The sequence below is a fragment of the Hypanus sabinus genome, chromosome 21 (assembly GCF_030144855.1).
Source record: "Hypanus sabinus isolate sHypSab1 chromosome 21, sHypSab1.hap1, whole genome shotgun sequence".
NCBI classification, from domain to species: Eukaryota; Metazoa; Chordata; class Chondrichthyes; order Myliobatiformes; family Dasyatidae; genus Hypanus; species Hypanus sabinus.
In genome coordinates, this window is record NC_082726.1 from 69267588 (window position 1) to 69282123 (window position 14536).

Consider the following 14536-nt stretch of genomic DNA (forward strand, 5'->3'; position numbering starts at 1 on the left):
AATTTACCCAGATGGAATGTAAGGTATTGTTCCTCCAACCTGAGTGTGGTTTCACCTTGACAGTAGAGGAGGGCATGGATTGACATATCAGTATGGGAATGGGACGTGGAATTAAAATGTGTGGCCACTGGGACATCCTGCTTTCTCCGACAGACAGAGAGTAGGTGTTCAGCGAAAGTCTCCCAGTCTTGAACTTGAATATCATTTTAAATAAAATCTAACAGATAACTACTTAATGAAAAATACTAGAAAACATTTAAGAGAATCATCCTTGTTTATTGCAGATAACAAATTATAAAGAGCTCTTCATCTTAGCAGTGTGTACTTGTTTGTTGCTGAACAATGTCACAGAATGCAAACCATTACAATGCATCAGGATGTCTAAAAACTCAGCATTCGCAGACCTGATTTGGTTTTACATATTAAGGTTTACCTGCATAAATATTTTTGTAACTTATTTTCCTCTTGCTACATAAATTTACTTTTCTGAACAAGCTCAAAAGCAAAAAAATAATCTGAGGTAATCTGCTAAACAGAAACAATTTCAGAATAATCCAACTAATCTCTTTCAAACATGACTTGAGATTTGTTATATTCCCCACTCTGGGCCAAATTAAAAATTCAATCAGAACAAACTGAAGAAAACAGATTTTACAATTTGATCAATTACTATTAAATAAAATGGTCAGTGTAGATTTGATCACCTGTTTTCATCTACTGTCAATACCATAATTACCACTAGGTGGATAATATTAATGACTCAAGCATTCACCATTAAAATCAACATTCCAAAGTTTCATCAAGAGATGTAAACAATAATTACAAATGAACTTCAAAGCTGACTGGTTTTGATAATCAATTTGACCAAAATATTTTATACCTTATTCACTTTTTATTTTTTCTAAATATCAATCTTAGTAATTGACCCACAAAAATGAAGAAAAAGCTTAATACAGGAGTTTTAGGGAGGAAGTGGAGAGAGGTTATTCATTTTAAATTTACATCTATCCCTGCTCTGTGATTTGGCAAAGGGTGTTTTGATCCCACATTTTTGTTGTACGAAAAGTCAATGAAAGTCTGGAGCTTCCGGGAATGTGCAGCCAGAGCGCCTGATGATGACATTTGCTGCATAATGGCCACCACGGATGCACTCCTCAAGGGGTTGATCATACAGCAATTGGGACAAGAAACCTGCAGTAGAAAACAAGAAAATATAACTGCAAGCAAGAGCTTACTAAACCCTATCTTTGTCCCTTCACAACCAGTCTGGGCTTTGTAATATTCACTGCATGCACATTTCAAAAGTGTATTTCACTCCAAAATTCTCGCTCTTGCCACTTGGCACAGACCAGGATATCAAGGTAAGAAATTCTGTTTCTCTCTTCACAGTTTTACATAAATTAATTTGATTTTATGTTGGAGATGACATCTGAGCCAGGTACCTCTCAATCTTGGTGAATGATGTATAAATGCACAGTTTGAGGCACAGGGTTCAGAAAGTATACTAATGCTGAATTCATAGACCTTGTGTAGTAATGGACTCAGTTATAAATTGCCTCTGTGTACCTGGAACACAATGGTGCAGAGGAGTTATGACAGAAGATGACAATAACGATATAACCATATAACAATTACAGCACAGAAACAGGCCATCTCGGCTCTTCTAGACTGTGCCGATGCTTACACTCACCTAGTTCCACTGGCCTGCACTCAGCCCATAACCCTCCATTCCTTTCCTGTCCATATATCTATCCAATTTTTCTTTAAATGACAATACCGAACCTGCCTCTATCACTTCTACTGGAAGCTCATTCAACACAGCTACCACTCTCTGAGTAAAGAAATTCCCCCTCGTGTTACCGTTAAACTTTTGCCCAACTCTCAAATCATGTCCTCTTGTTTGAATCTCCCCTACTCTCAATGGAAAAACCTATCCATATCAACTCTATCTATCCCCCTCATAATTTTAAACACCTCTATCAAGTCCCCCCTCAACCTTCTATGCTTCAAAGTATAAAGACCTAACTTGTTCAGCCTTTCCCTGTAACTTAGGTGCTGAAACCCAGGTAACATTCTAGTAAATCTTCTCTGTACTCTCCTTATTTTGTTGACATCTTTCCTATAATTTGGTGACCAGAACTGTACACAATACTCCAAATTCAATACTCCATACTGTACACAATACTCCACATACTCCATTGACCTATTGTGGTGATAGGCAAATTGCAATGTGTCCAGGTCCTTGATGAGGCAGGAGTTCAGTCTAGTCATGACCAACCTCTCAAAGCATTTCATCACTGTCGATGTAAATGCTACCGGGCGATAGTCATTAAGGCAGCTCACATTATTCTTCTTAGGCACTGGTATAATTGTTGCCTTTTTGAAGCAAGTGGGAACTTCCCCCCATAGCAGAGAGAGCTTGAAAATATCCTTGAATACTCCCGCCAGTTGGTTGGCACAGGTTTTCAAAGCCTTACCAGGTACTCCATCAGGACCTTCCTCCTTGCAAGGGTTCACTCTCTTTAAAGACAGCCTAACATCAGCTTCTGAGACAGAGATCACAGGGTCATCAGGTGCAGCAGGGATCTTCACAGTTGTAGTTATATTCTCCCTTTCAAAGAGGGCATAGAAGGTGTTGAGTTAATCTGGTAGCGAAGCACTGCTGCCATTCATGCTATTGAGTTTGCTTTATAGGAAGTAATGTCTTGTAAATCCTGCCAGAGTTGTCATACATCCGATGTCGTCTTCAACCTCGTTCAAAATTGTCTCTTTGCTCTTGCAATAGCTCTCTGAAAATCGTATTTGGTTTTCTGGTACAGGCCTGGGTTGCCAAACTTGAATGCCACAGATCTAGTTTTCAGCAGACGACGTACCTCCTGGTTCATTCAGTTTTTGGTTTGGGAACGTACAGTAGGTCTTAGTAGGCACACACTCATCCACACAGGTTTTAATGAAGTTGGTAACAACTGCAGCATACTCATCCAAGTTCGAAGATCAATCCCTGAATACAGTCCAGTCCACCGATTCAAAGTAGTCCTATACACGCTTCTATGCTTCCCTTGTCCATATCTTCTTGGTCCTGTTACGCCTGGAGCCGCCTCCTTTTTGAGAATCGCAGGATCGCTATTGATTTGGGTCAGGAGACCCAGGAAATGAGAGAGAGACGTTCGGAATGTCTTGACCCCCCCCCGTCGATATAAAGCTACGGGAAACGGCCATTGTCTCTTGGAGACGGAACTGTGTATTACAATACTGTGCTACGTGGAAGCCCTCAGGCAAAGTGGGCTGGTTGGTGGAGGGATTGCATCCTCCCAACCTGATTGACATCTGAGACCCTGTGAGTCAGGATAAAAGAGGGTCTGTGGGAACAGCCCCTCAGACGCACCAGAAGAAACACTAGCGATCCCGTAATAGCGGAAGCCGGTGGGGAGGCCACGTGCATTCAGTTCCATTTGCCCCAGAACCAGTGTCCTTTACCACGGAAGAACAGCTTTTAGCTAACAACGGGGAAACCAACGCCCAACGACTCTTGAAGGATTGACATCATAAAAGGACTGGGCAAGTTTTAACCCGTCTTTCTCTCAAACCAAAACGCTGCAGCTAGAACGAACTAACAGTGACTTTTATGAGTCAGCTGGAGATGCTCATGGAGTGAGTACCGTTTTGGATTCGCTCCATAACTTTTACTTTTTTTAACCTTTGATCACCCTTATTCAGCTTATTTTTACCTATACCGAAAGTTTCTTTATTCTTTTTTTTTGGATTTACTGCCAAGCGTTTGTTGTGAACTTTTGATGATATGCAAACAGAAATGTCTCTCAGGTCTAAGGGACGGGATCCCGGACGTAATCCGAACGGTAACGGAAAAAAGCAGGCTCCGACACAACAAACACCATTAACTTTTGAATTGTTTATGGAGGTTTTGGATCAAAAATTTGCTGAACTACAACAATTTTTTAAAGAAGATATAAAGGCTTTTCAAGAGTACATGGTTAAGACGGATTTAGTAATTAAACAGCAACAAGCTCTTATTGCGTCTCTGCAAGAAGAAGCTCGGAAGCGAGATTTGACTATTGGAAAACTGCAACAGGATTTAATTTCGACCATTAAGCTGATGGAAGCCCTTAAAGCCAAGAGTGACGATTTTGAGAATCGCTCCAGAAGACAGAACGTACGTATACTTGGTCTTCCAGACGGCATAGAAAAAGATGACCCTTCGAAATATTTTGCTCAACTTTTAAAAGAAGCGTTTCCGACAATTTTCCCGAATAACCCCCCTTTATTGGATCGGGCACATAGAATTCGGCGTCGATCACCGAGTGTTACAGACAAACCTTCGGTGGTAATTGTCCGGTTCCATTATGTACATGACAAAGAACAACTTATAAGAGCAGCTCGTCGACTAGGAATGATTAAAATCAAAGATTTTTCCTTCCGCCTGATCGAAGATTTTAGTTCAGATCTTTTAAAAAGAAGGCTTCTTTTTAAACCGTTGATGGCTGAATGTTATGAGAAAAATCTGAAACCTGCGCTTCTATACCCTGCGAAGCTTCGAATTTCTCCGTCGAATACTCCACGACAAGTTTTCCTTTCAACTTCAGAAGTGAGAAAATATCTGGAGGAGAACTTCCCTACTGCTACAGACACCAGTCTTTAATAAATGAATGATTCTGATCGTATAAGATGGTTCTCGATCTCTTAAACCAGAATTATAATCTGGTTATTGGTGTAGGTTCATCCTACACTTTATACTCAAGTTAAAGTGTGTTTGCGTCATGTTGTTTTGCCTTATACACTTTAATCATTTAACTACATACTTGTCTATTAACTTTGTTCCTTCGAAGGTATATTTTTAATTCTTTGAAGGTAAATTTTTCCTTGATTAAGATGGTGGTTTTTTGGAAAAGATTTTTGGTTTTGCTTAAGATGGCATTATGTTTATATTTTTCGTGTTTCTTCCAGACAAGGCATCGCTTATCTCAGCTTAAATATTTTTTGTTTTGTCTGGGCCAGAGCCCGAGTTATAATTGTTTTTAGTGATTATATTTTTATTCTTTTTACAACTAACTATACTTAGAAATATGGTTTTTATTATAGCGATTTTATTTTTAAAGTCGGGGTGATTCTTTTATATATATCCTTTTTATATGGAGTGTTCTTCAGCTGACATGGGGGTAGGATTAGTCTTACTTTTTCATTTTTTAAGTCATATTTTGGCTTTTTCTCTTTTTCTCGGGGGGTGGGGGGATGGTCTGTTTTCTAATTCTATTTTTTTTGTACCAGTTTGTGTTAGTTTTTTTATTCGGGCTGTTTTTGAACTTCAAATATGTCTGTGTTGTCGTCACTTCCGGGTCTTCTCACTACTTTTGTTCCTCTTCCGGGTGCATGAGTTTATAAGTTGGTTAACCCTTTCTATACCAAAGGGTTGATTATAGAATTATGGCTCAGACCATTAATTTTGTGTCTTGGAATACTAATGGTTTAAATCATCCAATTAAACGAAAGAAGATTTTCAAAGTATTCCAAAGACTTAATGCTCATATCATTTTTGTACAAGAAACTCATGTGAGGAGGGAGGACAAATTTCGTTTTTTTAGATTTTGGCGGGGTCAACAGTATCATGCAAATTCGAATGCTAAAGTAAAAGGAGTTTCAATTTTTATTGACTCCTCTATTTCATTTGTTCAACATGATATTTTTTCGGATCCGAATGGCAGATTTTTGTTAATTACGGGTTTACTTTGTAATAAAAAGGTTGCTTTGGTTAATGTTTATGCTCCAAATGTGGATTGTCCTGACTTTTTTAAGTTTTTATTTACTTCTTTACCCAATCTAAACGATTATAAGTTAATAATGGGTGGTGACTTTAATTGTTGTTTAAATCCTCTGATGGATAAATCTTTATCTATTCAGACTTTACCTAATAAGTCGGCCACTTGTATTAACTCCTTTTTGACTGACAATGGAGTTTTTGATGTTTGGAGATTTCGGCATTCTAATGACAAAGAGTTTTCTTTTTTCTCACATGTTTATCACTCTTATTCAAGAATTGATTTTTTTTTGTAGACTCTTGTTTTATTCCATTGGTAATCGGTTGTAACTATGATATTATAGCTATCTCTGATCATGCTCCGTTATTACTTTCTATGAAATTTACGGATACAGCTTTTAATGCTAGACAATGGCGATTTGACTCTACCTTGTTGCAAGACTCTGACTTTATTAAATTTATGGAGGAGCAGATCGACTTCTTCTTCTCAACTAATTCTACAGATGATATTTCCTGCGGAACACTTTGGGACACTTTTAAAGCTTATATACGTGGACAGATTATTTCTTATTCTGTTGGTTTGAGGAAACGTATCAAGATGGAAACTCTTTTATTGGTTGATAAAATTAAAGAGATTGATAAGAAATATTCGATTGCTCCTAGTAAGGAACTTTACAAACAAAGGGTTGAACTTCAAATGGAACATAGTTTATTACTTACATCCTCGATTGAAAATCAATTAATGAAAACTAAATCTGATTTTTATATACATAGTGATAAATCTGGTAAACTGTTAGCTAGTCAATTGAAGAATGCTCTGGTTAAACGTCAAATCACTAAGATTGGTCAGCAGAATGGGAATCTGACAGTTAATCATGATGAGATAAATAAGGCATTTCAAGATTTCTATACCTCCCTGTATCAATCTGAATTTCCTCAAGATTATAATACCATGTCTGATTTTCTGGGGAAATTAAATTTTCCAAGGTTATCATCTGATGATCTTTTGATATTGGATACTCCTATTACGGATGTAGAAATTAAAGGGGCTATTTCCTCAATGAATTCTGGGAAAGCACCGGGTCCAGATGGTTATACAGTTGAATTTTTAAAATTTTTTTCCGCTACTCTTTCCCCTTGGTTAGGTAAGGTTTTTGAGGAGGCCATTAGATTAGGGAATTTGCCACAATCTTTTTATAGAGCTTCCATTTCTCTAATATTGAAGAAAGATAAAGACCTTACTAATTGTGCTTCTTATAGACCTATATCTTTATTGAATGTAGACTCCAAGATTTTTTCTAAGTTACTGGCATCTAGATTGGAGAAGGTATTACCCAAAATTATTTCAGATGATCAAACTGGCTTTATTAAAAATCGTTATTCTTTTTTTAACATTAGGAGATTGTTGAATATTGTTTATACTCCCTCACATGATACTTCAAAATGCGATATTTCATTAGATGCGGAGAAAGCATTTGACAGAGTTGAATGGCCTTACTTATTTAATGTGTTGGAGAAGTTTAATTTTAGTCCAATATTTATATCATGGATTAAATTGATTTATCATACTCCAGTAGCCTCAGTGGTTACCAATAATCAAAGATCTCCTTTTTTTCGCCTATTTCGGGGCACTAGACAGGGATGTCCTCTTAGTCCATTACTATTTAACATTGCCTTAGAACCTTTGGCAATTGCCATCAGACAATCACAGGATATTTTGGGTATTAATCGTGGGACAGATATTCATAAGTTATCTTTGTATGCAGATGATTTATTACTATTCATTTCTAACCCGGAGAAATCCATTCCAGCAGTTTTATCATTATTGGCTCAATTTAGTGAGTTTTCTGGGTATAAGTTAAATCTTAATAAAAGTGAATTGTTTCCATTAAATAAACGGGTCCCAATTTATGGAAATTTACCCTTTAAATTAGTTAATGACTCTTACTTATTTAGGGATCAAAATCACAAAGAACCATAAAGATTTATTTGGATTTAATTTTTTACCCTTAATTGATCAGATTAAAGGTTTGTTTACTAAGTGGTCACCTTTGTCTCTATCTCTAATAGGTAGGATTAATGCTATTAAGATGGTTATTTTACCTAAGTTTTTATATATTTTTCAAGCGATACCAATTTTTATCCCGAAATCTTTTTTTACTAATGTTGACTCTAAAATTTCTTCATATATATGGCAGTATAAAAATCCCAGGTTAGGTAAAACATATTTACAGAAGACAAAAAAGGAAGGCGGGTTAGCATTACCTAATTTCAGATTTTACTATTGGGCAGTTAATATTAGATATTTGTTATGCTGGTTGAAAGATGGGGGTGGATCTTTTGGCCCTTGTTGGGTGAGTTTAGAAACTAAATCGGTATCAGCTTATGCTTTGGGTTCTATTTTAGGGACTTCTCTCCCTTTTGCTCTTTCTAAATTGCCGAAACGAATTGACAACCCGATAGTTAAATATACATTGCGTATATGGTTTCAATTTCGGAGATTTTTTGGGTTGACTCAATTCGTTTTAAATAGTCCTATTGTATCTAATTGTTTTTTTTCACCCTTCCATTATAGATCAAGCTTATTCAGCTTGGAAAACTAAGGGATTACTAAGATTTTCTGATTTATTTTTAGATAATTGTTTCATGTCTTTTGAACAATTATCCAACAGATATAACTTGCCGAGATTTCATTTTTTTAGATATTTACAGATTAGACATTTTTTAAGTTCTGTACTCTCTACGTTTCCAAATTTTGTGCCTTCAGATACTTTGGAGAGTTTATTTGAATTAGACCCTTTTCAAAAAGGGCTTATTTCAAAACTTTATAATATAATTATGAAGATACGTTCAGAGCCCCTTTATAAGACTAAACAGGATTGGGAAAGAGAGCTTAGTTTTAGTATTTCTAGTGAGAATTGGGATAGAATTCTTCAATTAGTTAATACATCATCGTTATGTGCCAAACATTCACTAATACAATTTAAGGTTGTACATATGTCCAAGGATAAATTAGCTCATTTTTACTCTCATATAAGTCCTATTTGTGATAGATGTCATTCTGAAATTGCGTCTTTAACTCACATATTTTGGTCGTGTTCATTTTTGGAGAAATATTGGAAAGATATTTTTGATATTATTTCTGCGGTTTTGAATATTGATTTACAACCTCATCCTATTACCGCAATTTTTGGTTTACCAATGTTAGATTCACAGCATTTATCTTCTTCAGCCCGTCGAATGATTGCATTTCTAACTCTGATGGCTAGAAGATCTATATTGTTGAATTGGAAAGAAATTGATCCTCCCACTGTATTTAATTGGTTCTCTCAAACTATGTTATGTTTAAATTTAGAAAAAATTAGAAGTGGTACTTTTGAGACTTCTATTAAATTTGAAAAGTTATGGAGACCATTTATTCAACATTTTCATATGATGTAATATGACCCTGTGCCAAGTACATTTGATTTCCCAGCTTTTAGCTTATGTATTTTGAGAGGACCGGAAGTGACGGCATTGATGAATACTTATTTTTGTGAGATATTATAAACAGCCCACTTTTTTTTTCCTTCTCTTTTGTTTGTTTTTTTTTCTTTTATATTACTTATTAGTTATAGTTATTAGATTAGATTAGTTAGTTTTGCATTATATAAATTTTTTTTTGTTTTTTTTCTTTCTTTTTTTCTGTTTTTTTTTATATTATACATTATGAAATATTTAGATTTACTATGTCCATACATATATCTTATGGCTTATGTCTTGGTAAACTCATTTATATTGTAACTATTATGTATGTTTTTTTTTCATATGTAATGGAATGTGTATGTTGATAATTTCTTTATCAATATATCATCTGTATTCTGTCCATATTACTAATATTAATAAAAAGATTTAGAAAGAAAAAGAAAAAGACTTTTATATTTCCATCGGACAATACATTATCCCCTAGACAACGATAGAGCTATTTCTTATTATTATTATACCCGCGCTTTTAGATTTAGTATTGACGACGTATATTATCTGTATGTTTGCATTGATATTATTTTTGTGTATTTTTATCAATAAATACTGTTAAAAATAGTACTATCAGACTTCAACGGACTTCTCTATCTTTGCTGGTAAGTGACCCAGTTACGGGGTACGTAACAGTTCTCATTACTGTAGTCTCGTGTCAAACTAATTGAGCTAGCTAATTACACTAATCCCTTCAGCCTGCACATGGTCCCTATCCCTCCATTCTCTGCCCATTCATGTTCCTATGTAAGAGCCTCTGAAACATCTCCATTGTATCTGCCTCCATCACTACTCCTGGCAGTACATCCCAGGTACCTATCACTGTGTAAGAAAATGTCTGTCCCTCTCACCTTCAATAAATACGCTCTAGTACTTAACATTTCTACAATGGGAAAAAATTACCAGTTGTTGGCTCTACCTCGGCTTCCCATAATTTAATAAATTTATGTCAGATCTCCCCTCAGCCTCCATCACTCCACATTCCAAAGGTGTACGTGTTTGTAGTGTAATTGATCACTTAGGTGTAAATGAGCTGAGCGGGCTCATTGGGCCAGAAGGACCTGTACTATGCAGAATCTCTAAATAAATAAATAACGTCGAGTAAGAATGATAGGGTAATAATCATGTGTGATTTTAATATTGGCCTAAATTGCAAAGGGCTAGGACAGGGTGGGATTTGTTAAATGGGTCCAAGAAAGAGTCCTTGATAAATATACAGAGTGGATTCTCGTTAATTGGACCATCAGTTAATCAGAGCAGCTGCTTATTTTGGACAACTCTTTATATATAAAAAAACAAAAACCAATCCAGAAAATAGTTGGGATTTCCTTAATTTATTTGGGACTCTATGCTACTTAATTGGGGCAGGAGACTGTTGCCAAACAGTTTCTAACTAGAGCCAGTCACATGCACTTATGTGGCCGTTAGAAATTACATAGTGCTTGGAGTAAAAATTTTTTAAATAGCGTTATTTGCGTTTTTGTGTTCAAAAAGCAGTGATTTTTATAGTCATAGAGAAGTACAGCTCAGAATCACGCCCTTTGGCCCATCTAGTCCATGCCAAAACCATTTAAATTGACTATTCCCATCGACCAGCACTGGTACCATAGCTCTCCATACCCCTATTCATGTACCTATCCAAACTTATCTTAAATGTTGAAACTGAGCTTGCGTAGACCACTTGTGAGTGAAGAAGTTTTCCCTCATGTTCCCCTTAAACTTTTCACCTATCACACTTAACCAATGATCTCTTGTAGTCCCATCCAACCTCAGTGGAAAAAGCCTGCTTGCATTAACCCTATCTATACCCCTTATAATTTTGCATCCCTCTTTCAAATCTCCTCTTTGTTTTTAATGTTCTTAAGAATACAGTCCTAACCTATTCAATCTTTCCTCTGGACCCGGCAACAACCTTAAAAATTTTCTCTGTACTCGTTCAACATGGTTTACATCTTTCCTGTAAGTAGATGACCAAAACTGCACACAATACTCTAAAATAGGCCTCATGAACATCTAATACAACTTCAACATAACATCCCATCTCCTGTACGCAATACTTTGATATATGAAGGAAGGCCAATGTGCCAAAAGCTTTCTTTATGATCCTAATTACCTGTGACACCACTTTCTATAGACCATTATTCCCAGATCCCTTTGTTCTACTACACTCCCCAGTTACTGTGTAAGACCTACCCGGTTGGTCCTACCGAATTCAAACACCTCACACTTGTCTGAATTAAGTTCCATCTGCCATTTTACCAGCTGATGCAGATTCCTCTGCAAGCCTTGATAGCCTTCCTCAATGTCCATTACACCACCAATCTTGTGTCATCCGCAAATATCCTGATCCAGTTAACCACATTATCATCCAGATCATTGATATAGATGACAAACAACAAAGGATATAGCACCAATCACTGCGGCATACCACTAGTCCCAGGCCTCCAGTCAGAGAGGCAACAGCCTACTACCACTCTCTGGCTTCTTCCACAAAGTCAATGTCTACTAAAATTTACTACCTCACCCTGAATGCCGAGCAACTGAACCTTCTTGGCCAGCCTCCCACGTGGGACATTATCAAATGCCTTACTAAAGTCCACATAGACAACATTCACTACCTTGCCTTCATTCACTTTCCTGGTAACATCCTTGAAAAGCTCTATAAGATTAGTTAGATATGACCTACCAAGCATGAAGCCATGCTGACTATGCTTAATCAGTCCATGTATATCCAAATAGATCTCACCTAGCGCTGAGGATGTGTTCCTCAAAGGTGGTGCGCTATGTAAATCAGCATTATGTGAGGTCATTATAACATTATGTAAATGGATATGTGTGCCTGATTAAAAAAAATCAAACCCAAGATATTTTATGCATACACAGTAATTTGTGGAGTAACATGCACACAAATAGGCCTAACTTGTACATCAGTAGAGCTGCAACACATCACATCAGCAGAGGAAGGAAGCAGGTGTTGGTTACATTTGGAAGTGGGACCAGGTCTTCCTCTAACTTCGGCTTCTTCTTCAAGTAAGAATTGAGATCTGACTGCCTTTTCTTAAATTTTCTCTCCTGAGCAGTTTTCGGTAGCAGGAAATCATGCCTTATTGCTTTGCTCCCAGTCAGGATTATTATTGATGAACTGGTCCATGATTTGTGTGATCGTAGTGGTGCCAGTGCTGAGGAATTTTGTGGTGAGGTTTCTTGCTGGTGTTCTCTTCTTCATCCGTGTCTTCAGATTCACTCAGGATGCACTGCTCTGCCAATTCTTGAAGCTCTTCATTATTAAGGCTCTCACCGTGAGAATATAGCAACTCTTCAACATTGCCATCATTAACATCCTCACGCCATATCACTTGCTGTTTCACATCCATGCGTATGCTTTTCCTAGGCATCTTAGAGGTACTACCTTCATTGGAAGTTGCAGGCCATTTCTCAGACATAACAGGTGGAAGAAAAAGGATTAAATTGACGAGGGAGCGAGAATGTTTATACACACAGGGAAGGCAGAGAGTGAACTAATATGCGATAGGCTGTGAGTGGCTCAGAGCGTATGTCAAGTTCTTTCACTGGCTGATTGAATGTTACTGTAATGGCGGCTGCTCCTGAGAAGTTTAAGTGTTGTTTAGAATGCATTTTTGCTGTTCAAAAAAAAAATTCAATGAAGAATTGAATCACCGTGTTGTAATGGATCAGCACTATGTAGGCTAGCGTTATGCTGGGCCTGAGTGCACTTATATATCTGGTCCTTTAGAATACCTTCCAATAACTTTTCTTTTTTTTTTGTAATTTATTTTTTTTATTGAAGTTCATCATCAAACATTTCCATAAGATGTATTTCAGACATTGTACATATACATCATATAATCACATATGTCACAAATCTCCACATAGCATTTATCCGAGGTATACGCTTATAGAAAAGAGTGGAAAGAAAAAACAAGGAAATGGAAAAAACTATGTACAAGTAGGGAGTGATCTCTTTTTTTTTACAACATATTCATTGATTTGTGAGAATAAAATCCGGCCTATGAGGCATTATGTACAAACTCCATTTCCAGAAAAGTTGGGATATTTTCCAAAATGCAATAAAAACAAAAATCTGTGCTATGTTAATTCACGTGAACCTTTATTTAACTGACAAAAGTACAAAGAAAAGACTTTCAATAGTTTTACTGACCAACTTAATTGTATTTTGTGAAAATACACAAATTTAGAATTTGATGGCTGCAACACACTCAGTAAAAGTTGGGACAGAGGGATGTTTACCATTGTGTTACATCACCTTTCCTTTTAATAACACTTGATAATCATTTTGGAACTGAGGATACTAATTGTAGTAGATTTGCAATTGGAAATTTTGTCCATTCTTGCTTGATATAAGACTTCAGCTCCTCAACAGTCCATGGTCTGTGTTGTCTGATTCTCCTCTTCATGATGCGCCATACATTTTCAATAGGAGATAGATCTGGACTGGCAGCAGGCCAGTCAAGCACACGCACTCTGTGTCTACAAAGCCACGCTGTTGTAGCCCATGCAGAATGTGGTCCGGCATTGTCCTGCTGAAATAAGCATGGACATCCCGGGAAGAGATATTGCCTTGATGGCAACAAATGTCTCTCTAAAATCCTAATATATGCCTCAGAGTCAATGATACCTTCACATACATGCAACTCACCCATGCCGTGGGGACTGATGCACTCCCATACCATCACAGATGCTTGCTTTTGCACCTTTCACTGATAACAATCAGGATGGTTGTTTTCATCTTTGGCACGGAGAACTCGACGCCCATTTTTTCCTAAAACTAGCTGAAATATGGACTCATCTGACCACAGCACATGGTTCCACAGTCTTTCGGTCCATCTGAGATGAGCTCGGGCCCAGAGAACTCGCCGGTGTTTCTGCATACAGTTGATGTATTGCTTCTTCCTCGCGTAATAGTTTCGTTGCATTTCTGGATGTAGTGACGGACTGTGTTAAGTGACAATGATTTTCCGAAGTACTCCCGAGCCGAGGTGGCTATAATTGTTACAGTAGCATGATGGTTTCTTAGGCTCGAAGATCACGCACATTCAACAGTGGTTTCCGACCTTGCCCTTTATGCACTGAGATGTCTCTCTCTGAATCTTTTCACAATATTATGTACTGTAGATGTTGAAATACCCAAATTCTCTGCAATCTTCTGTTGTGAAATGTTCCTTTTGAACTGACTAACAATTTTCTCACGAATTTTGGCATCAAGGGGTGAGC

General features: G+C 37.0%; 1 protein-coding gene across 3 annotated transcripts in view; it reads right to left on the minus strand.

The window, feature by feature from the left end:
• Window positions 1-245: 245 nt before the first annotated feature.
• LOC132379180 (adenosine kinase-like) overlaps window positions 246-14536 on the minus strand; it is a 298065-nt gene continuing 283774 nt past the window's right edge. For all 3 annotated transcript variants that reach the window (XM_059946851.1, XM_059946849.1, XM_059946850.1), the window contains one exon: window positions 246-1191. In XM_059946851.1, coding sequence (XP_059802834.1) covers window positions 1067-1191 — 125 coding nt within the window. In that variant the 3' untranslated portion in view covers window positions 246-1066. The remainder of the gene's footprint in view (window positions 1192-14536) is intronic.